The 23,687-nt window shown below is 42.4% G+C and overlaps 1 protein-coding gene, 2 non-coding genes and 1 pseudogene across 3 annotated transcripts in view; 1 reads left to right on the top strand and 3 right to left on the bottom strand.

Annotated features, from left to right (window-relative positions):
* Positions 1-1,731: 1,731 nt before the first annotated feature.
* LOC139562867 (hepatic triacylglycerol lipase-like) lies at positions 1,732-20,516 on the top strand (annotated as a pseudogene).
* On the bottom strand, positions 12,161-12,233 carry trnar-acg (transfer RNA arginine (anticodon ACG)). The gene has a single exon. It is a non-coding gene; the product is annotated as a tRNA-Arg (tRNA).
* Positions 14,376-14,448, bottom strand: trnar-acg (transfer RNA arginine (anticodon ACG)). Its single transcript has one exon. It is a non-coding gene; the product is annotated as a tRNA-Arg (tRNA).
* The window catches only part of LOC139563052 (disintegrin and metalloproteinase domain-containing protein 10-like), a 79,164-nt gene continuing 75,919 nt past the window's right edge, over positions 20,443-23,687 (bottom strand). The window contains exon 16 of the mRNA XM_071381310.1: positions 20,443-23,646. Within this exon, the coding sequence (XP_071237411.1) occupies positions 23,546-23,646 (101 nt within the window). The 3' untranslated portion in view covers positions 20,443-23,545. The remainder of the gene's footprint in view (positions 23,647-23,687) is intronic.

Below are 23,687 nucleotides of genomic sequence, written 5' to 3'. Positions count from 1 at the left end.
ACAGTTAGTCATTAGTCAATAGAGTCAGTTAGTCAATACAGTTAGTCATCTAGAGTTGTGAAATTGTTAGACATTACTTGTTAGATATTGCTGCACTGTCAGAACTAGAAGCACCAGCATTTCTCTACACCTGCAATAACATCTGCTAAACACGTGTATGTGTCACGCCCTGGCCATAGAGAGGCTTTTATTCTCTATTTTGGTTAGGCCAGGGTGTGACTAGGGTGGGCATTCTAGTTTCTTTATTTCTATGTTTTCTGTTTCTATGTTTTGGCCGGGTATGGTTCTCAATCAGGGACAGCTGTCTATCGTTGTCTCTGATTGGGAATCATACTTAGGCAGCCTGTTTTTCCACCTTAGTTGTGGGTAGTTGTCTGTGTTAGTGGCCTGTATAGCCCTATTCAGCTTCACGGTCGGTTTGTTGTTGTTTCTTGTTTTTGTTGGAGACATTTAAAAATAAAAATAAATGTACGCTCACCACGCTGCACCTTAGTCCGGTCATTTCCACCCTGACGACGTTCGTGACAGTATGTGACCAATACAATTTGATTTAGTGTACATTATGTTAAAAAGTTTGGGGTCACTTAGAAATGTCCTTATTTTTGAAAGAAAAGCACATTTTTCATCCATTAAAATAACATAAAATAGATCAGAAATACAGTGTAGACATTGTTAATGTTGTAAATGACTATTGTAGTTGGAAACGGCTGATTTCTTTTATGGAATATCTACATAGGCGTACAGAGGCCCATTATCATCAACCATCCTTCCTGTGTTCTAATGGCACGTTGTGTTAGCTAAACCAAGTTTATCATTTTAAAAGCCTAATTGATCATTAGAAACCCCTTTTGCAATTATGTTAGCACAGCTGAAAACTGTATTGCTGATTATATAAAAAAAACTGGTCTTCTTCAGATTAGTTGAGTACCTGGAGCATCAGCATTTGTGGTTTCGATTACAGGCTCAAAATGTCCAGAAACAAAGAACTTTATTCTTAAACTCGTCAGTCTATTCTTGTTCTTGGAAATGAAGGCTATTCCATGCGAGAAATTGCCAAGAAACTGAAGATCTCGTACAACGCTGTGTACTACTCCCTTCACAGAACAGCGCAAACTGGCCCTAACCAGAATAGAAAGAGGAGTGGGAGGCCCTGGTGCACAACTGAGCAAGAGGACAAGTACGCAAGATTAGAGTGTCTACTTTGAGAAACAGACACCCCACAAGTCCTCAACTGGCAGCTTCATTAAATAGTACCAGTAAAACACCAGTCTCAACATCAACAGTGAAGAGGCGACTCCGGAATGCTGGCCTTCTAGGCAGAGTTGCAAAGAAAAAGCCATATCTCAGATTGGTGCACAACTGAGCAAGAGGACAAGTACATTAGAGTGTCTAGTTTGAGAAACAGACTCCTCACAAGTCCTCAACTGGCAGCTTCATTAAATAGCAAAACACCAGTCTCAACGTCAACAGCTAAGAGGCGACTCTGGGATGCTGGCCTTCTAGGCAGAGTTCCTCTGTCCGGTGTCTGTGTTCTTTTGCCCATCTTAATCTTTCCTTTTTATTGGCCAGTCTGAGATATGGCTTTTTCTTTGCAACTCTGCCTAGAAGGCCAGCCTCCCGGGGGTCGCCTCTTCACTGTTGACGTTGGGACTGTTGTTTAACTAACACAACGCTAACACAAATTAGCTAACACAACGTGCCATTGGAACACAGGAGTGATGGTTGCTGATAATGGGCCTCTGTACGCCTATGTAGATATTCCATAATAAATCTGCCGTTTCCAGCTACAATAGTCATTTACAACATTAACAATGTCTACACTGTATTTCTGATCAATTTGATGTTATTTTTAATGGACATTTGTAAGTGACCCCAAACTTTTGAACGGTAGTGTATATTTCAATCATTGGTGGAAACCCACCAGAGATGAATTCAATTGGTTAATATCTATTTATAGGGGCTGTGCTTATTTTCTGAATGCCCGAGTGCATGTTGTTCAAGTAATAACTCTCCTATTTGGGTCAAAATGGTGACTGTGAAATTACCAATTCTGAGAATGAAGATACAAACAGTGCTAGTTAGATGTAAAATAGATTACTGTTGTGAAGGATCTACTACATTACTATCATTGTTGTGGCTGAAGTGACAACAATGTGGAGGGAGAGTTTGGCGAAAATAAAACAAACACTGTGCATATAAAATATAAACAAATATTTAAAATATATTTATATCATATAAATATTAAATATTAATATTAAAATAAAAAATATATATAAAATATACAAAAAATACAGTAAGTTGTATGAACAAAACAAATCTACCATCTCTAAGGGCTGTTTCCCAACTAATATTTATTGCAATCACAAATGAAAGCTGGATTACATCATCACCACACAAAGTTATACTGTATATTGGGAAGTGTCTCTAGTCTAGTGTCCACTCACGGTCAAACTAGACAAGGAATACACAGACTCTAGTCACAAGTTAACACTTACCAGAACAAAAAATCAATGCAGAGGGTGAGTGGACAGGGGAATCAATTCCTAAATCAATGAGTTTGAATCCTGTGCTGTTCAATAATCAGGTATGTATGAAATGCACATGCATGTCAATGCTTGTTCTACCACTCTATACACAATAATCTGCTGTTGTACTTCAAAACACATTATTGTCAAATATATAATCCTAAAACATTATACCTTTTTTCCTCTATTATTACTCTGCATTGACCGTGTTTGTATTTTTTTTACATTTGTAGTGGACCTGAAGCCTGTCCTGAGAATTAAGATGCCTCACATTACCAGCACAGTCTTCAAGCTCTACTCTGATGGTGCTAAAGACATGGAGGACTGGTGCACGGTGGAGGCTTTCAGACCTCATACTTGGACCTCCTGTGGTTTCAACAGCAGTCATCCTCTCATTATCATCACCCACGGATGGTCGGTACGGCCTGTTCTCTCCACTCCTCCTGGCTCAACTAGTGATGACACGTACACAACATGGCCATTAGCTCCTATGTAAAACACATCACTAATAGATGGTAGATGCCCCCAATGATATACAGTGGAGGGCCAGATATAATATGGTGGCAGTTCTCCTTATTTTACTCAGTTGTTGTTCTGCACTTCAGATGCAGGCCGGTAAATGTGATGGAAACTGTAGTAAGTTGGGGGGAATTAAGTTATATAGATTTGCTATGGTCCCTTACAACAAAACGTGAGCCAAATGAGTAGGGTTGCAAAGCTACAGGTGAATTACAAAGTTACCGGAATCTTCTATCATTTTGGTAATGAATAGGTAATATATGGTAACTTTTGTAATTTATACTTTAATAACTTGTATAAATGTATTCATATATAGAATACATGTTTTATATTTGTGCCCATATTATCCATGAGTTTCTAGTGGTTATGTTCAAGAAAGAAAATTGAGAAATAAAAATATGAAAAAAGCATCCAATCAGCAATGACATTATTTTTCAATTACCTCTGCAACTCTTCCAACTATTTATTTTTTTCACAACTGCTACCAGTTTGGCGACAAAATACATATTGACATATTTAAGTAAATAAAAGTGTGTAAAAAAAAAAGAAGATATTTCATGCTGAAACCCTCATATTAAACATCAATGGTATTGACTAAGTTGATGGTTTAAATTTATGATAATGATTAATTAACAGCTTTGTATTTTAAAACTATGTTATTTGATTATTTGATATATTTGACATGTGATAAGGCCACATAGAGGGACAGAAATAATTATGTACACCTGTGATAATCTGGAGTACCCAAAAAGGAAACTAGATGTCATCTGATAAAATTCCCCCCAAAAACCTTGAAAGTTACCAAAATTCTGTGAGTTTATTGGTAAACGTAGAAGGATTCCAGTAAGATACCCTCCCTTTGCAACCCTACAAATGAGACTAAAACCCATTTATCTTTTTCCAAGATAAACGCTCTGATGGAGAGCTGGGTGCCCGTTCTTGCTTCTGCTCTGAAGACCAGTCTTGGAGATGTCAATGTGATCGTCACTGACTGACTTTTACAGGCCAATATGAACTACCCTAACGCAGCCCAGAACACTAGGGCAGTGGGGAAGGACATAGCATTCCTGCTACAGTGGCTGCAGGTGAGAGTCAGAAAAGTGTTCAACGTGTTCAACAAGGACTGTCATAGCAAAGTACTGTTTGTGTGACAGAAATATGAAGACAAGTTCTTTAGGAGATATAATGTCTCCTACAAAAGACAATAATGCCACATCATCACCTCCTTTTCACATCAACACTAAAATAATAGTGATCTTTGTGTGTCAGGAGTTTTACCAGTTTCCTGCAGAGAAAGTTAATCTGATTTGATACAGTCTTGGTGCTCACGTCTCTGGATTTGCTGGAAGCTACCTGGGAGGACCTGGAAAGATTGGACGAATCACTGGAGAGACTTGCTACTCTCTGTAAATATTTTGTCACACCATTTCATGGCTAAATAATGCATTAGAGTACAATTCTTATAGAAGTATCCAAGTCTAATGGCACTCTGGTGAAAAGCCTGAGATCCTTTGTGTTTCTTTGTCCAGGTCTGGATCCAGCAGGTCCCCTGTTTGAGGGCATGGCAGCATCAGACAGACTGTCCACTGATGATGCCCTATTTGTGGATGCCATCCACACCTACACTCAAGAACGCATGGGGCTGAGTGTGGGCATCAAGCAGCCTGTGGCACATGTTGACTTCTACACCAATGGGGGTGACTTCCAACCAGGATGCCACCCTTTCCAGAGCTTAATGGAACATATTGCCTTGCATGGAATCAATGGTGAATCTGTCGCAGTGGTGGAGTGGGTAGGGGAGAGTCATTTGGCATATAGAAAAATATTGGTAGGGTATATTAAGGGGAAGTAAACCATTACCATTTACCTTGCAGAGAGGCACAAAGGCACAAACTAAAATAATCAAGCAGTATCGTGTGAAAGCAGTGCCTCATCTTATATTCACGCTGCTCTGCTGAATATGAATAGAATTCCCAATAGTCAGAAATAAGTGGTGGTGGGATTTCAGGGGATTCCATCAAAAACGTTTTTTTTTCTGACATGAAAGACAGAAGCACATTAAAGCATTATCTGTCAGCCTCATGAGTTAATTAGCCAAATACGTCTCCCTCAGCCCTGTCTGTCCACTGTGCATTCTGCCTCCAGGCCCTGTCTGTCCACTGTGCATTCTGCCTCCAGGCTATGGTGAGATCTTCTCAGGAGAAGCAGGCCTGAAGACAGGTCTCAGATCAGTCTGCTCACAGACATAAAGAGGTAGACAGGCCTTTTTACCCAGAGAAGTGACAGGACATCATTTGCTTTGGGGATAATGACCAATCCCCAAATAATGACCACTAAAAAGTATAATCAGGATCTTGTTAAAGCGTAGTCTGTATTCTGAGGAGAGGAAAAGATTGAAGGCTGGCACAGACACCGCTCTGAATAGCCTCAGTCCCAGTTCGTTTAACCAGGGCTAGAATGATGCAGTGACCTGATCACAAAGGGGAACATTTGAGTCCAAAGTTTGAATGCCCCATTCATGTGTTACCTGCCCCTTTTAAAATTCAACTCACATTTCCACTCTTTCTCTCCTAGGTTTTGAGCAGACAGTGAAATGTGCCCATGAGCGTTCAGTCTACCTGTTCATCGACTCCCTTCTGAACAAAGACAAGCAGATCATAGCCTACAGATGCAGTGATGACAATGCCTTTGAGAAGGGTACCTGCCTGGACTGCCACAAGAACAAATGTAACACACTGGGCTATAATGTCAGGAGGGTGCGCAGTGTCGCCAGCAAGAAGCTCTACCACAAGACCCGCTCTCACATGCCCTACAAACGTAAGTGCACACAATGGTGTCCCATGTCCCTTACAGACAAAACCCACTCTTCCATGTACTTAGGAAATACTGTAGAATGTCAGAACTCCTTCCTTAACAAGCAGGAAAACGTGTAGTTGGCACAGGCAGGAGCCTAGAGTAATACATGTTAACTTCATGGCATTGTACTGTACTGTACAAAACCAGGAATAACATTTTGCATAAGAGCTTTCTGGAACATGAGTCCATGGTCAATAACACCATAAAGTCTCATGGGAAGAGACAAGCAGGGAATTGTAGGCATGTTACATTGTTTGATGCAAGACCATATTAGTTTGATGCAAAGACCATATTAGTTTGATGTGAAGACCATATTAGTTGGGACACACTTTGATCAATATATGCCATGACAAGGTCTCACTAGGAAATAAGGGTCTAGGGTCTATTTCAGATCAAGGGGACAGTTTTTGGTAGTCTGCTGATGTAAAAAGGGCTTTATAAAATACACTTGATTGATTGATATGATGAGGTAAAGTCTGTGGAACTTTGGTAAGGGTGTAGTGACAGGAGCTTAGAAATCTGAGACTGTGGCTTTATTGAAAAAGACTTCATCTGCTGTGAAGCACAGCCAATAAGAGCCACTATAAAGCTTCTCCTCCTCTGAAGCCAATGAGGCAATTAAAGTCCTATCCCAGTCTCCTTTTCAACCTTTATTTAACTAGGTAAGTCAGTTAAGAACAAATTCTTATTTACAATGACAGCCTACCAGAGAACAGTGTGTTAACTGTCTTGTTCAGGAGCAGAACGACAACTGTTTACCTTATCAGCTCGGGGATTCGATCCAACAACCTTTTGGTTAATGGCCCAACGCTCGAACCACTAGGCTATCTGCCGCTGACATCAACACCAACCTGACACCAACACCATCCTGACACCAACAACATTCCAATATCAACACCATCCTGACACCAACACCAACCTGACACCAACACCATCCTGACACCAACACCATCCTGACACCAACACCATCCTGACATCAACACCAACCTGACACCAACACCATCCTGACACCAACACCAACACCATCCTGACACCAACACCATCCTGACACCAACACCATCCTGACACCAACACCATCCTGACATCAACACCAACCTGACAACAACACCATCCTGACACCAACAACATCCTGATATCAACACCATCCTGACACCAACACCATCCTGACATCAACACCAACCTGACACCAACACCATCCTGACACCAACACCATCCTGACATCAACACCATCCTGACACCAACACCATCCTGATAACAACACCATCCTGACATCAACACCAACCTGACAACAACACCATCCTGACAACAACACCATCCTGACACCAACACCATCCTGACATCAACACCATCCTGACACCAACACCATCCTGACAACAACACCATCCTGACAACAACACCATCCTGACAACAACACCATCCTGACACCAACACCATTCTGACATCAACACCATCATGACACCAACACCATCCTGACACCAACACCATCCTGACATCAACACCATCCTGACAACAACACCATCCTGACAACAACACCATCCTGACAACAACACCATCCTGACAACAACACCATCCTGACACCAACACCATCCTGACACCAACACCATCCTGACACCAACACCATCCTGACACCAACACCATCATGACACCAACCCTATCCTGACATCAACACCACCCCGACACCAACACCATCCTGACACCAACACCATCATGACACCAACCCTATCCTGACATCAACACCATCCTGACACCAACACCATCCTGACACCAACACCAACCTGACACAAACACCATCATGACACCAACCCTATCCTGATACCAACAACATCCTGACACCAACACCATCCTGACACCAACCACAAGCTTCAGTGTCTGGAAAGTGTTGCTACAGCATATTACAACACTGCACTCATCTCTATCACACACATAGACAGACACTACCTGACGATGAGATGCATGCATGTGGACAGCAGGCTTTGCAGGTATGTATGGCGTTTGAGTGCGTGTGTGTGTGAGAGGGCATGTGTGTGTGAGCAGTAGGTGAGTCTGTAACAGTAGCTGGTGTGTGTTATGTCAGGGTGTGTGTCGGTCTGTGTGCAGGGTGTGTAGGTGTCTATAAGTGTAACATTCTCTACCGTCTCTCTACTGGCCTCTCTGATTAGAGCATGAAACTCTGCCTCCTGCCAGTCTGGCCCCACCCAGAAGCTGATTTCATAAACGAAGCTCTGTGGAAACAGGGAGAAGGGATGGAACGGTTTCTCTGGCATTGGGCAGGAAGTGGTTGAGGAAGCGGGGGTCAGGTGACCAGAGCAGGCGCCAGTCAGGCAGGGAGTAGACCAGTGACGCCAGGAGGTCAAGGTTCAGACACACACTGACGTCATCAGTGAGGTCATCAGCCCACAGCCAGTCTAGCTGTCCCATTGGCTCGGCCGCCAGCCACAGAGACCCCTGCTCCTCAGCCAGGGAAAGCCCGTAGGGGGTCAGCAGATGCTCCAGACTCCACCCCAGTTCAGGGATTGACTGAGAGGCTTTGAGCCATGCTCCCCAGAGGAGGAGCTGGTGGAAGGCAGGCGGGGACCAGGGACTGATGTGAACTCTCTGAAAGACTAGGCTGCTCACACCATGCAGAACCTCCTCCCTCTGTATTCTCTCTCCTCTCTCTCCTCTCTCAGTATCTCCATCTGAGGCAGTAGAGAAGGACGCAGAACGTATCCATCAACACCTACACACTCCTCCCCCTCACCTTCACACACACTGACCTCTCCCTCACCTACACACTCCTTACCACTGCTGCTACAGTCTCTCTCCCTTCCCTCATCCTCTGAGTCGTAGGTTATGTGTGTGTCTGCCAGTAAGTCCACTAGTGTCTATGTGTTCGTGATCATCCGAGGGTGTGTGTGTGGTGGTGTGTGTGTGTGGGGTGTAGCCAGTAGCAATGTGTGTGTTTGTCTTGTATCTCAGGGCAAAAGGCATTTAGTCTCTGGGGGGAGGAGTGTATGACCAGGGGGAGGGACTCTGTAACCATGGAGACAGGCCACTCCCTCTCCGGGGCCTGAGCCAGAAAGTCCTGAACCAACCTGACTTGATGATTAGAACGAGAGGAGAGAAAATACCTATGTATGTAATGTGATAGTTCAGCAGGTATGTGGTAGGTCAGTGTGTGTCCTCCCAGAATGTGCTTCATTTATCACCTGATTTACTTAACAAAAGGCACATCTTAATATGTGGTCCAAGTATCCTCATGACATTGCAAAAGTTGAGGTGTGCCTTTCGTATTTTGTTCTCTATTACTCCTCTATTGTTCCCTCGAGTAAGGGGGAGGCCGATGACACCAGAGGGCACCATCAGACCAACTCCTTGAATGGCCTGCTCCTTAAAGTTTGCAGTTTTGTCTAGAAAACACTATTTTGCTTAAAACATCATTTTTTTTACCCTTAAGTGATTACTGTATTTATACGTGGGATATTGTTTTTCAACAGGAAAAGTTCAAAAATATCTGGAGTGCGTCTTTAAGTATTGTAGCTGTGGCCCTGATATGAGCTGAGTTTTCATGCAGACAGTACACTGGGGCTAAAGTGTTCAAGTCTCTACATGCAGTGCCAAGTGAATATCTACACACCCCTTGCACAGTCTTCAAATTTTGCTGCCTTAAAATTACATCTAAAAAGTGATTAAATTAGATTTCTTTCATACAGACCTACTCCACATTTTCAAAGTGAAAGAATATTAAAGAACATTTTCCAAATTAATCAAAAATATCAAAAATGAAGATGTCTTGATTGTGTATGTCTTCACATCCCAGAGTTATACTTGGTGGAAGCACCTTTGGCATCCATCACAGCTGTTAATAATTTTGAATAAGATTCTACCAACTTTGCACAACTCTTAGGGCAACATACATCCATTGTTTTTGACAAAATTGCTCAAACTCAGTAAATTTGGTTGCGAATCATTGATGGACAGTAATATTTAAACTTTGTCTCTGATTTTCAAGCAAATTTAAGTTAGAACGTGGACTGGACAAGGAACGCTCAACACCTCTGGAAAAGCCATTCTGGTGTGTCTTTGGCATTAACATTTGTGTAACATTTGTGTGTTATATATTCAGAAAACTGACGCAGGGTTTCCGCTAACTTTTTATCTGGGCTTTGCTGCTTTCATGTCTTTTGATCCTGACAAACTCCCCAGTCCCTGCAGGTGACAAACATACCCATAACCTGATGCTGCCAAATATATATTGAGTGTTCCTGAATGGTCCAGTCTCAACCCTGACTTAAATCTGCTTGAAAATCAGAGACAAGGTTAGAATATTTCTGCCCATCAATGATTCCCATCCTAATTTACTGAGCTTGAGCAATTTTGACAAAATAACTATATGATGCCATAGGAGCTGTGCAAGGTTGGTAGAATCTTATTAAAAATGATTCACAGCTGTAGCGGCTGTCAAAGGTGCTTCAACCAAGTAATAACTCTGGGGTGTGAAGACAATCGATGCATCTTAATTTTGTTTTACTAATTTAGAAGATTTTCTAGAATTAGATTGTGTAGCTCTTTCTAATTGAATCCCTTTTTAGATTGAATTTAAAGTCAGTTAAATGTGAAGACTGTGCAAGGGGTCTGTAGACTTTCACTAGAGACTGCATCCAGTCAGCTCTCACTCTGCCCCTGTACAACGTAGAGCTTCCCCATGTAGCAGTAATAGCAGTAATAGCAGTAGCAGTAATAGGGTAGCAGTAATGGAAGTACATGGAAACAGCTCATACCTCTGAATGAAATAGGACTATAAATGGAGAGGGAGATATCAATAATTAATGTGTGTGTGCATCACAGAGGAACACTCTCCCTGCCAACCCACTGTACATTTTGATCCCATTCTGCTGTATATCGCCTTATGAATGATTCACGTGCATCTACACTAAGAGTAGAGAGTCACATTCTTGTTCCTCCCTACTGTCATAGCCGCTACACTTCTGGAGGGGGATGAAAATACTGTATTTCCTCACCCCCACCCCTGAATGTCCTTATAAAAGAGGCTGCCCAAGACTATGGCTATTTCACATGCACAGCAGTTTCAGCTAACAAATAACAATTTAATTGTCAAACCCTTTTTCTGCTTTCAGGTTCATTACTTGCAGCCCATGTGTGAAAGAAACCTGGGGGAAAAACCTGAGGAAGTGCATCAAGGTGAATGTACTTCTCTCTAACCTCTCTCTCTTTCTCTCAGCATCGAGGAGATCTCAGGCAATACACCTTTCTGATCACCCTGGACTCAGACATTGGGGACCTGATGATGCTGAAGTTCTGCTGGGAGGGGAGTGTTGTAAACAATATGTGGAGCAAGATGCAGACCTTTAACCCCTGGAGCAGTGAGGGAATGAGGCCCAAGCGCACCGTGGGCAAAATCCGTGTCAAAGCAGGCGAGACACAAAATAGGTGAGTATCCAAGATCAATAAAGTTAGTTGAGGAATGGGTGTGGGTGTGGGTAGGTGAGAAGGGAGCGGACACACATTGAGAGCTCTGTCTGCTAACGTGCCCGTTTGGCTCGTTAGTCACCCAACTATGAACTACCAGAGGGGCTCAACTTTCTCTGGATGGCAAAGTTATCTAACACTAATTGTGATAAGGCACGCTGATGGCATATAACAAGATTAAATATAAATAAAGAATGAAATAGATAGTTAGTGAAAGGCACGTAATCCTAATGGGTATACACAGGCAGAGACAGGCTTGTGGGACATAGTGGAGTCTTGTCATAGTGCCCCCGTTCTGGAAAATACACTGTATGCTACATGAGAGAGGATTTCCATGTCATATTACATTGTAAATTCACTCATGCAAGAGCACATTATAAATCTTAAAGGTTAAGGCTGTATAGGCACCACTGCATGTGCAGCATCCTCAGATGCTGTGCTATAAATATAAATCTTTCTAACAAGCACAATATACAAAATACCACAATAATCATGTATACTATGAGTTGATCAATATCAGCAGTATACTGAACCACACAGCACATTTTTGTCTGTTTGAGGCCTACAGTACAGTACTTCCAAAAAGTACTATTTCAAAGGCCATTGACGCCCTCTAGTGTCTGAATTATGAAAGTTACCTATAGTGGATACACTTTTCTTCTCACCTTGTGCTGATGGTTTTTTAAAGCATATTACAGTTTAGGACATTGATTCCGCCTAATCCGAACTGTTGTTGCATATAGCACACGTTGACAAAGTGTCGCTGATTTTCAAATCTCACTCAAAACGAGCGAACTTGCCAGGAGTCGAACCTAGAATCTTCTGATCCGTAGTCAGACGCGTTATCCATTGCGCCACAAGCCCAATACTAAATACACCATAACTCTGCTATAATTGGTCAATTCTGGATACTTGGTAGCGGACGGCAATATGATTGGTTATTGTGGTTATTAGACGAATCAAATTTGCGGACATTGAGGGGATTCGAATAATCTGGGACAGGCGCCCTGTTAGGGGTGTTTGCCACCGGGTGATATTTGGAATCTAACTGCTTCCCGGGCGTGAGCCCCGTTCAAAGCCAACGTCGAAGTCGGCTCAAAACAAAAGTGACGTAATTATGTATGTCGAGTAATGAGTAGGATTCAGTGTTTTCACCTGCAAAAGTGATTGTTTTATTTCATGAAACGCTTTATCGGCCTTCCCAATGAAAACTACTTAGAAAATTCGAACATATATTTTATGGAAAAGTTATGTTGAATGTTTCTGGAAGACGCACTATGCTGCCTTGTTGACAACTTGATCGAGCGGTGAGGGCCCTCCTCCCTCACCGCTTTTTCCCGTTCATGTCACGTGTCATAGAACGGTAACCACGTGGCTCAGCATAATCGAATCCGCTCATTGATTCAGTTTAACCGTTACTGGTGTATAAAAACTCAGCAAAAAAAGAAACATCTTCTCACTGTCAACTGCGTTTATTTTCAGCAAACTTAACATTTATAAATATTTGTATGAACATACCAAGATTCAACAACTGAGACATAAACTGAACAAGTTCCACAGACATGTGACTAACATAAATGGAATAATGTGTCCCTGAACAAAGGGGGGGTCAATAGTCAGTAATAGTCAGTATCTGGTGTGGCCACCAGCTGCATTAAGTACTGCATCTCCTCCTCATGGACTGCACCAGATTTGCCAGTTCTTGCTGTGAGATGTTACCCCACTCTTCCACCAAGGCAACTGCAAGTTCCCGGACATTTCTGGGGGGAATGGCTCTAGCCCTCACCCTCCGATCCAACAGGTCCCAGACGTGCTCAATGGGAGATCCGGGCTCTTCGCTGGCCATGGGAGAACACTGACATTCCTGTCTTGCAGGAAATCACGCACAGAACGAGTAGTATGGCTGGTGGCATTGTCATACTGGAGGGTCATGTCTGGATGAGCCTGCAGGAAGGGTACCACATGAGGGAGGAGGATGTCTTCCTTGTAACACACAGCATTGAGATTGCCTGCAATGACAAGCTCAGTCCGATGATGGTGTGACACACCACCCCAGACCATGACGGACCCTCCACCTCCAAATCTATCCCGCTCCAGAGTACAGGCCTTGGTGTAACGCTCATTCCTTCGACAATAAACGCGAATCTGACCATCACCCCTGGTGAGACAAAACCGCGACTCGTCAGTGAAGAGCACTTTTTGACAGTCCTGTCTGGTCCAGCGACGGTGGTTTGTGCCCATAGGCGACGTTGTTGCAGGTGATGTCTGGCGAGGACCTGCCTTACAACAGGCCTACAAGCCCTCAGTCCAGCCTCTCTCAGCCTATTGCAGACAGTCTGAGCACTGATGGAGGGATTGTGCATTCCTGGTGTAACTCGGGCAGTTGTTGTTGCCATCCTGTACCTGTCCCGCAGGTGTAATGTTAGGATGTACCGATCCTGTGCACGTGTTGTTACACATGGTCTGCCACTGCAAGGATGATCAGCTGTCTGTCCTGACTCCCTGTAGCGCTGTCTTAGGCGTCTCACAGTACGGACATTGCAATTTATTGCCCTGGCCACATCTGCAGTCCTCATGCCACCTTGCAGCATGCCTATGGCACGTTCACGCAGATAAGCAGGGACCCTGGGCATCTTTCTTTTGGTGTTTTTCAGAGTCAGTAGAAAGGCCTCTTTAGTGTCCTAAGTTTTCATAACTTCTTAAATGCCTACCATCTGTAAGCTGTTAGTGTCTTAATGACGTTCCACATGTGCATGTTCATTAATTGTTTATGGTTCATTGAACACGCATGTGAAACAGTGTTCAAACCCTTTACAATGAAGATCTGTGAAGTTATTTGGATTTTTACGAATTATCTTTGAAAGACAGGGTCCTGAAAAAGGGACGTTTCTTTTTTTGCTGGGTTTATGAGGTATAAATTAATGGCGCATGTAGGCAAAGACATTCAGCACAAATTCACAAGTTATCGCTCATTTCCAAATCTCACTCAGACATAGACAAAATGCACGAGCTTGCTAGGAGTCGAACCTAGAATCTTCTGATCCGTAGTCAGACGCGTTATCCATTGCGCCACAAGCCCGTTGCTATCCAGTAGAGCCACCGTAGCTCTCGTCCTGCGCTGTGAAGAAAATGCTCAAAAACAGCGCAGAAGAAAAACGCATTTGTTTTGAGTCGGATACTTCTATCAGCAGGGGCGGCTCTAGAGTTTTAGGGGCTCTAAACTAGATTTGGTTGGGGTCTCCCCACCTCACCGCAAAACATTCTAGGGCGTCCGCCCCCTTCCCCCTCCCCCCTGACAGCTGAGAGGAAGTGTTATGTTTTAAAGTTCATTGCCTGCAGTTCTACACATTTTGCCATGGGGCAGAAAGAAAATGTTGCCATTTTCTAACAAATGTAACGCAAGAAAATCAATGGGGGTCCCCTGGAGGGTCCCCTGAATGCCCAGTCGGTATTCGATTACTACAAGTTTAGATAGCTGGCTAGACTAACTACTAATCTAAGAATTGACATAATTGTCAGCCAATCCAGTGACTGACATAACAAGATAAAAACTGCTGATGCACAACCACCTGCTGTATTCTACTATTCTTACTCTCAATAGTAAGTTGAGACCCTGACTAAATAAATAAAACAATGGTTTGTAATTTTTTATTTTCTCCAACTACAGTATCTGTTTTCCAACCTAATCTATATAAAAAGATGTATAAAAAAAATCTTGACAATCATGAATTTTTACTAAGATTCAAATGTTATACAGATATTGTCAAATGGTTGCAAATAAGTAATTATAAATATAACATTTTGTACAAATTAGGATTCACAACCTGTGTACACAAAGTCATATTCATACATTTTATTTTTTATCACCAACTATACTAATGCCTGTTAGAAAATATTGTGCCCCGGAGTCACTTTTCATTTGTCCTGTTATGCCTAACATCTAACTGGAGCCTTTTCCATCTCAATTCTTACTGACTCCCAATAGGCATGTAAATTGATGGGCACACTGCATCAGAGATAAATTAATCATTTGCAGCATCCCAAGAATTTGTTGGCCACACAGTATTTTCACACACTGAGCCCCACACAACAGCCATAGCCTTGGTAAGCAGACTGGGTGCAAAGACTACAGCCGAGCCGACAGTGTTTGAGCATCATCCTCTGTCTCCAGGATTCATTCACAGGCCTCCCTCTCCCTTTCTAATGAGACCCCTGCTATTTGTCTGACACCAGACTGGATCAGACGACCCAGCACACAGCAGGACTGCTCACCCTCTCCCAGTTGTGTCTGAGGGAAATGAGATCCTATCCTGGACAAACTGTCCCCCTGGTTTCCCCAGAGAGCTTTGGCCCAGAGATAGCTCGGTGCTATGAAGCGACTGTGCATCTGCAGCAGGCCCCAATCAAAACAGCCTACCACCTTATGGGCTGCAGTGTTTAGGCATAAGACCAATCTGCAGAACAGGACACTGATTAGACAGGGACCATGGTTATACTTCACATGGCCCTCACAGCCCTATATACTGATACCCTGATTACAGCTACTTACTTATTTTACAGCTATTTATAATACTTTATTATCAATCCAAACTGCTTATACAAATACTTGACACAGTTCCTAGGTACTTGATTATGATAACCAAATCTGCTACAGTCCCATGGGATATGATACACGTTCAAATTCATGAACTTCTTTGAGGAAAAGATCATGATCATTAGAAAGCAAGTTATGGACTCCTCTTTAAATCTGCGTATTCCTCCAAAGCTCAGCTGTCCTGAGTCTGCACAACTCTGCCAGGACCTAGGATCAAGAGAGACACTTAAGTGTTTTAGTACTATATCTCTTGACACAATGATGAAAATAATCATGGCCTCTAAACCTTCAAGCTGCATACTGGATCCTATTCCAACTAAACTACTGAAAGAGCTGCTTCCTGTGCTTGGCCCTCCTATGTTGAACATAATAAACGGCTCTCTATCCACCGGATGTGTACCAAACTCACTAAAAGTGGCAGTAATAAAGCCTCTCTTGAAAAAGCCAAACCTTGACCCAGAAAATATAAAAAACTATCGGCCTATATCAAATCTTCCATTCCTCTCAATTTTTTTTGAAAAAGCTGTTGTGCAGCAACTCACTGCCTTCCTGAAGACAAACAATGTATACGAAATGCTTCAGTCTGGTTTTAGACCCCATCATAGCACTGAGACTGCACTTGTGAAGGTGGTAAATGACCTTTTAATGGCGTCAGACCGAGGCTCTGCATCTGTCCTCGTGCTACTAGACCTTAGTGCTGCCTTTGATACCATCGATCACCACATTCTTTTGGAGAGATTGGAAACCCAAATTGGTCTACACGGACAAGTTCTGGCCTGGTTTAGATCTTATCTGTCGGAAAGATATCAGTTTGCCTCTGTGAATGGTTTGTCCTCTGACAAATCAACTGTACATTTCGGTGTTCCTCAAGGTTCCGTTTGAGGACCACTATTGTTTTCACTATATATTTTACCTCTTGGGGATGTCATTCGGAAACATTATGTTAACTTTCACTGCTATGCGGATGACACACAGCTGTACATTTCAATGAAACATGGGGAAGCCCCAAAATTGCCCTCGCTAGAAGCCTGTGTTTCAGACATAAGGAAGTGGATGGCTGAAAACTTTCTACTTTTAAACTCAGACAAAACAGAGATGCTTGTTCTAGGTCCCAAGAAACAAAGAGATCTTCTGTTAAATCTGACAATTAATCTTGATGGTTGTAAAGTCGTCTCAAATAAAACTGTGAAGGACCTCGGCGTTACTCTGAACCCTGATCTCTCTTTTGACGAACATATCAAGACTGTTTCAAGGACAGCTTATTTCCATCTACGTAACATTGCAAAAATCAGAAATTTTCTGTCCAAAAATGATGCAGAAAAATTAATCCATGCTTTTGTTACTTCTAGGTTAGACTACTGCAATGCTCTACTTTCCGGCTATCCGGATAAAGCATTAAATAAACTTCAGTTAGTGCTAAATACGGCTGCTAGAATCCTGACTAGAACCAAAAAATATTACTCCAGTGCTAGCTTCCCTACACTGGCTTCCTGTTAAGGCAAGGGCTGATTTCAAGGTTTTACTGTTAACCATACAAATTGTTACCTTTGCTTGCTCCTACCTATCTTTCCGAGTTGGTCCTGCCGTACATACCTACACGTACACTACGGTCACAAGACGCAGGCCTCCTAATTGTCCCTAGAATTTCTAAGCAAACAGCTGGAGGCAGGGCTTTCTCCTATAGATCTCCATTTTTATGGAATGGTCTGCCTACCCATGTGAGAGACGCAGACTCAGTCTCAACCTTTATGTCTTTACTAAAGACTTATCTCTTCAGTAGGTCATATGATTGAGTGTAGTCTGGCCCAGGAGTGTGAAGGTGAACGGAAAGGCTCTGGAGCAACGAACCGCCCTTGCTGTCTCTGCCTGGCCTGTTCCCCTCTCTCCACTGGGATTCTCTGCCTCTAACCCTATTACAGGGGCTGAGTCACTGGCTTACTGGTGCTCTTTCATGCCGTCCCTAGGAGGGGTGCGTCACTTGAGTGGGTTGAGTCACTGACGTGATCTTCCTGTCTGGGTTGGCGCCCCCCTTGGTTTGTGCCGTGGCGGAGATCTTTGTGGGCTATACTCAGCCTTGTCTCAGGATGGTAAGTTGGTGGTTGAAGATATCCCTCTAGTGGTGCGGGGGCTGTGCTTTGGCAAAGTGGGTGGGGTTATATCCTTCCTGTTTGGGCCTGTCCGGGGGTATCATCGGATGGGGCCACAGTGTCTCCTGACCCCTCCTGTCTCAGCCTCCAGTATTTATGCTGCAGTAGTTTATGTGTCGGGGGGCTAGGGTCAGTTTGTTATATCTGGAGTACTTCTCCTGTCTTATCCGGTGTCCTGTGTGAATTGAAGTATGCTCTCTCTAATTCTCTCTTTCTTCTCTCTCTCTGAGCCCTAGGACCTTGCGTCAGGACTACCGGGCATGATGACTCCTTGCTGTCCCCAGTCCACCTGGCCTTGCTGCTGTTCCAGTTTCAACTGTTCTGCCTGCGGCTATGGACGTGCTACCTGTCCCAGACCTGCTGTTTTCAACTCTCTAGAGACCGCAGGAGCGGTAGAGATACTCTTAATGATCGGCTATGAAAAGCCAACTGACATTTACTCCTGAGGTGCTGACTTGCTACACCCTCGATAACTTCTGTGATTATTATTATTTGACCATGCTGGTCATTTATGAACATTTGAACATCTTAGCCATGTTCTGTTATAATCTCCACCCGGCACAGCCAGAAGAGGACTGGCCACCCCTCATAGCCTGGTTCCTCTCTAGGTTTCTTCCTAGGTTTTGGCCTTTCTAGGGAGTTTTTCCTAGCCACCGTGCTTCTACACCTGCATTGCTTGCTGTTTGGGGTTTTAGGCTGGGTTTCTGTACAGCACTTCGAGATATTAGCTGATGTACGAAGGGCTATATAAAATAAATTTGACTTCAAATAAATTTGATCTCACTAAAGCTATATATTTGCAAACTTTTCAGTGTAAGAGGAGACATGATAAATCATCAAATAAATAAATGGAATCAATTTAATGAAGGAGGAGGAGCCCTATTTAACATGTTCAAGTGACTGCGGGGCAAGATAAGAATGGGGGAAAGAATTGGGAGTTTCAGCGCATAACTGGTGAGAAGTCATTGTGAAGATTGGAATGCAGAGAGCAGTGTCAGGGAGGCTGCAGGCAATTACCTCTGCTCTCAGTGCTGAGGAAGTACAAAGGTAGACGGGTCTACGATTTTACTAGAGCCGTGGCTACCTTGGGGCTGTGTGATATAGAAAATAGTGTTCCAACATAATGAGAAATATGTCATTAGCTGTAAGGAAAAAACCTTGGGAGATAATATAGTCTCTCCTCTATTGGATGCTGCTGAGAAATGTCCCCATCACTTCAAACAATCCAAACTAGAGACTAAATTATCCACAGAAACCACTGCCAGTGTAAGGAAATTAGCTCAATTTCCTTTATTTTTTATATATTTTTTTACAATACAAAACATTAACATACGAAAGACAACATTTAGACGCACATGAACATCACTCACATCACACCTTCCCAGCCCGAACAGCTCTTTCAATATTTAGAACCATATGCTTTTTCTATTGTCTTAATGGAGGATTGGTTTATTTCAAGATAATGAACGAGAAGACTATCGTCCAACCCATTGGGTATCTCACTGCACCCTCATATGACAGGTCTTGAAATATGAACCAAAAGGTACATTTACATTAATACTTCTGACAGCCAACTTTCTAACTCCGCGCATTACTTCTGGACTGTATTGCATTCCCAAAAGGTATGGATTATTGAGCCCTTGTTAGTTTTACACTTAAGACATGACTCTCCTTCTGCTGTATAATTAGTGAATTTTGTCTCTTGTATAATACATTAGTTTACAAATTGCATGTATTTTATTTTTTCTACATTGGTCAGTGCAAAATTGCTTTTTAATTGTGTCATGGAAGTACATATGTCCTACTACCAAATAATTGACTGTTTCTATACCTTTTAGTTTTCCATGTTATTATCGGTGCATTCTGAACAGCTATTCAAGGGTTGTTTTTTTGCTAGTGAGATGGATTCTACAAGAACCAATTTCAGTTTCTTCCATATTGTTATAGTGTTCTTAACTATGAAGTTAATGTTCTTAGCTTTATCCTTTGAAAAATAGACACGTGAAAAGATTCTGGGGGTGAGCATGCACATTTCAATAATTACCCATTGTTCCTTTTTAGTGCATTTAACAATGTCTCAAGTAAAAGCCTTGGTTGGCGAGTTGATACAATTCCAAGTCTGGGAGGTTAAAACCACCCTCAGATTTAGGGAGATGTAAAACTTTTCTTTTTATTCTGAGTTTATGAGCTTGATTTCCTTGGAAGCTAGCCTAGTCAAGCTGTGTGATATCTTGAAGTGGGTCTTCTGGTTTGCTCATCCACTGAAAGTGACAAAGAACAAACCAACCATGGAATGATTTCTCAGACATTCTTTTCCATTCTCAGAACAAAATTTTGTTGATCAAGTCTATTTTTATTAAAGCATTTCAAGTAGTTCAAAAAAATAATAAACATATTTGCACAGTACTTTTAGCAATTTTAGTAAAATTGTTCAAAGTGAGCAGAACAGGAAACAGAGCCAAGAAAATAAAAATAGTAAAGAATATTGAAGATACTGTATAAAACACAGCAGACATTAAAATCAGACAGTAGTACTAGACTTTTCCATTCTGGATTCTCTCGGTTTACATCACTTACATTTCAGAGCCCGCTTTTCTCAAAATACTTTTAGCAAGACAAATTAAAGACAGAAATGTAAATCCCAGGCACCGCCCTCTATACACCCACCTATTACCTTACCTTAAGGAGAAGAATGATTTAAGACGACCACACTCCGATGAGCCTTACTAAATGCCAAAAGGTAACGAGAAACAATATTTTACTATCCAGCACAAACCCATACCCACCAGCACTAAACAGAAAGAACAGAGAAAGACATGTTAGAATCAAGGGAGGATCAGTTTTGTTTCCATTTCAGAGGCTCTCTTGTAGACATTGTATGTGGCTACATAGATACGAAGAGCCGTTTTTCCTCATTCGATAATGATCAGTTTTGGGAGGAAACAATCAAGGCATTAATATGTGAAGAGGCCTGCTTGTCATTAATTAAGCTCCAGGACACTCTTCCTCGGGTCTACCTACCTGATAAGGCATAACGGGCCAGAATCAGTCATAAAATATCAATATAGTCACATATCATTTAAATGGGATAAACAAAGTCTTAAAAAAATAAAAGGACTTAAAGTTACCTCCTGAACTTGAGTACTAGTCTATGTTCATTCTGAGAAACTTATTTGAGAGACCTTGGTAACAGGCTTTGAAAGACTTTCAACATCTGCCACACAAATACAGGACAACAAACAGGACAGTACATTTATCCCACATCCTCTCCCTAGTCAGTCAGTCAAGTTGACCTTCTAAAAGACACCTGAAGTCAAGCAGTGTCACTTTTGCAATCTGTTTCCTCAAGCCTCCTGAGACTTCAGCACTCCAAGCTGATAGAGTCTCTTTGGATATCCTGCCTTCTGGGATTGTCCTGGTCTCCATGGCTCTGAGCAGGCAATACATTACAAACCCCACTGACCTCCAGACAGACTGTGGAGTTGCAATGGGCTCAGGAGAATCAGACTCAACTCCATTTAGACACATTGTTTATGTCTTTACACAAACCACAGACTATGACATATAGGTCTCTTTTGGTGGAGATCATCCCCAGAGCAGAGCTATGTACTTCCAATAGAGATGTGGGGTTAGGGAGAGAGACAGGACATGCAACACAGATATGCATCATAGGAGAGACACGACATGGAAATGATAGCCAAAGGGAGAAAAGTTAGAGGTAATTGGTAGCCTTATCAATCTCAGTTCAAATGTAACAGCTTGGCATAGCTGGACACTCAGACATTAAGCCATTGTTGGACTTTATCGATACAATTCCTCCACATATACAAATGTCTGAATTGCTAAAATAAGAGACAAAAGAAAAAAACAACAATCACATTAAAGCCATCCAGGATCTTCATCTGGCAAACCATTCATCACATTCCTAATGCATGCCATAAGTTTAAAAGATTCCTCAAGCAGCCTTCAAATTGGTATGTAACAGGGCATTCAGTTGTTCCCAGGTCAGCTCTTAAAGACTGTGCGTTTTATTAAGGTAACAACATTGGTGAGGGCAGCCGAGCTAGGTGAGAGCATGTCCAGACCAGTACAGTGACTGTCTGTGATGCCCTCTGTAATATTGCCCCATATGGACCCTGGCCTGTGTTCGCAGGCTCTGGCCAAGGCCCTGTGACTTGAATGATATGTGACAACGTTCAGTGGCATAGTCATGAGGTGTAGCACCAGCCAGCCCTCGGACAGCCTTGTATGCTAAAGCATTGAAGATTGTCTTTCTCCCTCCATCCTACCCATCTCTAGTGTTATAAATTGTATTTGAATGTTTAAGGACTCTTGGAAGATTAGTCCAAATGAGGACTAAAAGAGATCCAAATAAAAAATCTCACATGGAATGATCAATAGACAAGTACATCTGCTGCATTTAGCGGTTCAGTGATTCACATCAATGCATTGAGTCAGAAAAAAATAGCTGAAGAGAACAATATGTCATAATTAAGTACATTTTTTAAAAGCAAACCTGTCTGAATATGACACCTTCCACCAGCCCAATGATATCCCATGACATCACAACAGTCTCTACAACTCTGTCGGCTCTCTATACCCTCCAGTCCTCTGACAGAGGACTGCTTTAATCTTATTCAGCTTTAGGTTTACATTCCCTCCATGTTCTGATAACCGAGGTCTGTTCTGATCCACCCCACATGAGCTTCTAAATGTGACAGACAGCGCTTTTTGTTGTTTTATTAATCCTGAGAGAGTGAATTAAAACAGTAAATAATCTTTATCAGACAGCAGGAAAACAATCGATTTCATATGATACAAAGGAAAAAAATCTATAATCTCAATATCTGTACAATTGCACGCAGAAAGAACATGTATGCTTTGGAAATAAAAGCCTGTGCATTTTTTCTTATCATGTTTTGATTTAAAAAATAATAATTACATTGGCAAATTAGTCTCTTCTGCGACAATGTCTCACATCCTGGCTTTGCATAGCAGCAAAAACCCATGTGTCCTGCAGTCCTGTTTTCCTGCTCAGGAGGGCAGCACTTCAGAAAGGAAAAACAGATGAAAGAAAGACGCTAAAAAGGAGGAGAGGAGAGGCTGCATTACCACAATGCTGCTGCTCTCCCCTGCACTCCAGTAAAAAAAGAAAGAAACAGAAATCAGTCATTTTCTCTTCCCGTCATTGCCAAGAGCTTTCCTATAATATTTTCTGCTTACAGCTGTGTGAAGGACAGCTGGCTCCCAGAGCAGTGGTGTTGAGTGAGTCCGTTAGGTCCTGGAACTGTACGTCTTGTCTATTGAAATCAGTTCTGTTGACAGTTTCAGCTTTGCAGATGGGTGGTTGCAATGAATGGTACAGGTAACTCTTTGGAGTGAAATGTTCCCACTGTAGGCACTAGGAAGAACCAAGGCAAAGAGGGCCCAGTGTCTTAATGTCTCATCTGACCCAACTGATAGTTCTCTCTGGGCTGGCGTTGGTTGCGCTGCTGCTGGCCATTCGATTGCTGCTGTCTCCTCCTCTTCAACGTGCCTGCATGGGAGACACGAACACACTGCTCTCAACATCATAAC

This window comes from Salvelinus alpinus, chromosome 33, assembly GCF_045679555.1.
Source record: "Salvelinus alpinus chromosome 33, SLU_Salpinus.1, whole genome shotgun sequence".
Lineage (NCBI taxonomy): Eukaryota > Metazoa > Chordata > Actinopteri > Salmoniformes > Salmonidae > Salvelinus > Salvelinus alpinus.
Note: the sequence above shows the minus strand (reverse complement) of the source record. Positions and strands in the feature narration are given on the sequence as shown.